This window comes from Mizuhopecten yessoensis, unplaced genomic scaffold (genome assembly GCF_002113885.1).
Source record: "Mizuhopecten yessoensis strain PY_sf001 unplaced genomic scaffold, ASM211388v2 hete_36161646, whole genome shotgun sequence".
NCBI classification, from domain to species: Eukaryota; Metazoa; Mollusca; class Bivalvia; order Pectinida; family Pectinidae; genus Mizuhopecten; species Mizuhopecten yessoensis.
Genome location: NW_018485917.1, coordinates 435 through 4,340, shown reverse-complemented (window position 1 = coordinate 4,340; position 3,906 = coordinate 435). Strand labels below are relative to the sequence as shown.

Sequence of the window (3,906 nt, the reverse complement as noted above, 5' to 3'; positions counted from 1 at the left end):
AATACCTGTTCCCAAGAGAAGATAACTCTGCAATACGCAAAGACGCAATAAAGTGCTCGTACCTTCCCTTCATTTCGTTTTAAATATACCCGTGGCGCGACTGGACCTACCGGTGAAAAGGTTTCTCAGCTACTTAGAACGACAGTCACTAGATCACACGTCCGGCCCGGTGGCATTTTAACGCTTAGATTAAAATTGCTATTGATTTCTTGTTTTGTTTAGCCCATCTTTATTATTTTACTTGTAAAGTGCTGGGAGGTGTTTTTTTGATACTTTTTCCATTGCTATAGCCATGCCGGGAAGAAAGTTCCTAATGTGTAATCCCTTTTTTGGCAGTGGCACACTGTACGTGGATTCTTAATTAACATTTAAAATTAGATTTAGAAGTTAAAAAGTTTAAATATTCTTTTTCCATTCATGAACATCTCCAGTATTATTATTTAAAAAGTATATTGCTTCCTCATTTTGATGCCAGGGTTCATTTGCAAGTTGTATATTAAATTATATAGAATATTTTCATCCAAAGATACAAAGACAATGAAGGCTTGAGTAAGGAATCACATGCATTATCTTCCCTGCTACTTTATTTGCTGTAATGTTGACTGAACAATTGATTAAAGGTTTTTTTTCTCACTTTAAGACAATATCCAGTTGAAAATACATTTCGTGTCGAAAACAATTGAAGCAAGTGATCATTCTTTTTATCATAAATGCAATTTTAACAAACCAAAACCATGGTATATTTGATGGTATATTTGATGGATATTTGATGGTATATTAGATGGTATATTTGATGATATATTTGATGATATATTTCAGATCGTCATCGGGGAGTCTAAGGCAAGTTCACCTTTCGATCCATCAGTTTTAGCACTTCAACATTTTGATCATTTGAAGGACATACCGATAAACTTGAGGGAGAATTTCATGAAAGAATCACTGACGTTCCTGTTCATCCGTGACCCGTACAGTCGTCTATTTTCAGGATACGTTGACAAGCTTTTTTCACCTAATTATGTTTTCTGGAAGGTGTACGGAAAGTTTGGGATAGAACATGTCCGCACAAATCGCAGTAGAAATGATCTCATATGCGGTCATGATCTCAGTTTCAGAGAATTTGTAAAAACAGTTATTTATGCAGAAAAATATAATACACATAGAGACGGCCATTTTACAGCACAATATGAACATTGCGATCCATGTAAGTATAAGTATGACGTCATCGGTAAACTTGAAACCCTCGCGCAAGATACGTTTTACCTTTTAAAGAAAATGGGAAAATTTGCATTAATGAAATCGGTCATGAACAGATTTCATGAAAACACATTAGAAGATACTATTAGAGACCAGGTAGATATGCTATTCAGATTTAGGTCTAATTATCCTCTTTGTGAAGTCGCATTCTACGAAGCTCAAAAATTAATGTGGAAAAAGTTTCAAATTCGTGGAATATTGAGTAAACACTCGACATATCCAGTTGCTAAAGAGGAGAGTGAAAGAATTACAAAGAGAGATTTTACACGTATGTTGTACTTAGGCAGAGGAGACGCTGTGGATAGGAATATATCTAAGAAGAACAAGGAAGAAGCTGTGCTTGAGGCATTTTCAACGGTAGATAAAGAAGATATGGAGTTATTGAGTGAACTGTTCCGTCCTGACTGCGAACTGTTTGGTTATGATTGTAGGCCTGCTAAGTTATTCAAAATAAGGGAGGTTATCAAACCGTGGTATTTTGATAGCAGCACAGCATAAAACATGGTAAAACAATTTTACATTTGTCGTATATTTTTTATTTATTAGAAGCAGTTTTATGTGTGCTTTAGTTTAACTACCGTTTCGATACTTTATTGAGTTTTGATATATTTTGTAGCATGATAATGTTAAGTATATGAAAACTGTATTTGATTTGAATTTGGTAAATCAATCATGCATTCCTGTGTTTGTTTTAAAGTAAGCACTCCGTTATAGAATCAATGTTGTCATCACTTATCGGATGAAAGTTAAAACGATAGTACCACTGGTGCAGATTATGTAGCATAAAAACTAATATAGAAACTGACTTTGTCTCTTAAACGTCTCAAAACTTAACAAAAATATTGTTGGACCCATTTTCTTCCGTGCATCATGGATTGCTGAAAATATTTACTCCATAAAGAAATAGGAATTGAAAGTGTTCTGACATTAAATCCAGTCTATAAAACACAGAGTCGGTAACGTTGCATACAGAGATCGATATATCCGCCTCTCCTGTAGTGCTGTGAGGTTCCAGCTAAATTATGCGCTGGACCGTAAGCGTTTATGCCAAGGGAAGGTAACTCGTGCTTTGTGTTTATCTGTAATGCTGTCTCCAATACATGGTCGCTGTTTGTAAATGCGCAATCACTGGATTTACCTCCCTTGCAGCACTGACTTACATCATCATGCTAATGTTGAAATCATACATCCGTGACGATGCTAACTGGTAAAAACTTGTGAATATTAAAAGTGTCACTGAAAGTGATACAATGGACATATTTCGATATTTTGACATGGTTGCAGGAAACATGATTTCCAAATATGTCAGTTTATACATGATGCAAAAAAACGTAAATAAAGATTATCGTATATATTTCAATAGATAATTTCCGGGCTCTATGCTTGACTAAGAAAAAGAACAATACAACAAAGTGGATTGTCCTAACATCAAACACCAACCAGTCACGCTATCCTGTCTTCAGGCTAGATAGATTCCAGTGTTCTTTTAAATTCCGGTCTTATTTTTGAGGATGGTTATTTCTTGACCTCTTCCTTATAAAACAACATAACTGGTTGCTACCATGGTCACCGAAAAAATATAGAGTCACTCATTGGTTTTATCAAGCGCTTTAATTTGTTTTTATGAATTGACCAAAGATATATCAATTCATTCGGCAACTATTTCTTTGCTACTACTGGGTTGGTATTGTTTCTTTCTGATCATGGCCTTGGCATGAGCAACCGTTTCTGGAAGATTTGCGTTCTGTGTTTCTGGAAGACTCAATGTCAATAAGGCTGCAATAAGAGATAGAAATCCAAACACGAAAAGGGGGACTGCATGTCCTATCCGCCCAGGAACCACCGTGGCCTGTTTACAAACAAAAACGAAATGCATTGTCATTAATTACAGCAGGTAAAACTGGTTTTACATATCAAAGAAAACAACAATTTCAATATGAAACATTTTATTTATTACTTAATGTATATTTCCTTAAAATATTCAAAACTAATAGCGCTACATTTGATTGTGACACAATGAAAGACTTTCATGTATAGATTATGCTTTTTTACTTCAATAAACCTTAATAAAAACGTACCAATCTTGCAACACCTGGGGCCGCCATATATCCCATGTTTCCCAAGGACGTACTTATCCCCATGCCAGTGTTTCGGACCACAGTCGGGAAAAGCTCCGCCGACCACACGTAGATAACACTGAAGCCTACCGCCATTCCCGTTTTCCCTATCATTGCCAACACAATTGGAACCAATTCAAAATCTGAAAATGGAAAAGTGGTGTTTATTGAAAACCCAATAAAAAATGGATACTAAAACTGATTTGTTGCGAAACCCATTTTAAGTCACAATAAATATGGGACCTGACGTGATAATATACTTCATATATTTCCATATCAATTGATCAATGAATATGCATTTTGCCGCCAGTCTATCATATGTTCAGTTTGAAATTTAAACATTTTCTACCAAGTTTTATTTCGAACATTAATACTTCTTGTAAGGACGGGTGTTTATGATAAATATACATGTTGTAGTACTGACAATTGTTTAGATGTCAATGCATCTTGTAGTATAGAAGGAGTGCTTAGCTGTAGTACATAGACCTTTCAGAGCAAGGGCTGGGCCCGCATTCATAAAACCATTTTTCATGCT

General features: G+C 35.4%; 2 protein-coding genes across 2 annotated transcripts; one reads left to right on the top strand and one right to left on the bottom strand.

The window, feature by feature from the left end:
• Positions 1–768: 768 nt before the first annotated feature.
• LOC110445019 lies at positions 769–2,615 on the top strand. The gene has a single exon (XM_021489379.1). It carries the CDS (start codon positions 928–930, stop codon positions 1,750–1,752), a length of 825 nt encoding a protein of 274 aa, XP_021345054.1. The 5' UTR covers positions 769–927; the 3' UTR covers positions 1,753–2,615.
• Positions 2,616–2,810: 195 nt separating this feature from the next.
• Positions 2,811–3,510, bottom strand: LOC110445020 (solute carrier family 22 member 21-like). The gene is made up of 2 exons (XM_021489380.1): positions 3,333–3,510; positions 2,811–3,103 (listed from the first exon to the last, which is right to left on the bottom strand). Exons 1-2 carry the CDS (start codon positions 3,483–3,485, stop codon positions 2,903–2,905), a joined length of 354 nt encoding a protein of 117 aa, XP_021345055.1. The 5' UTR covers positions 3,486–3,510; the 3' UTR covers positions 2,811–2,902.
• Between the last annotated feature and the right edge of the window lie 396 nt (positions 3,511–3,906).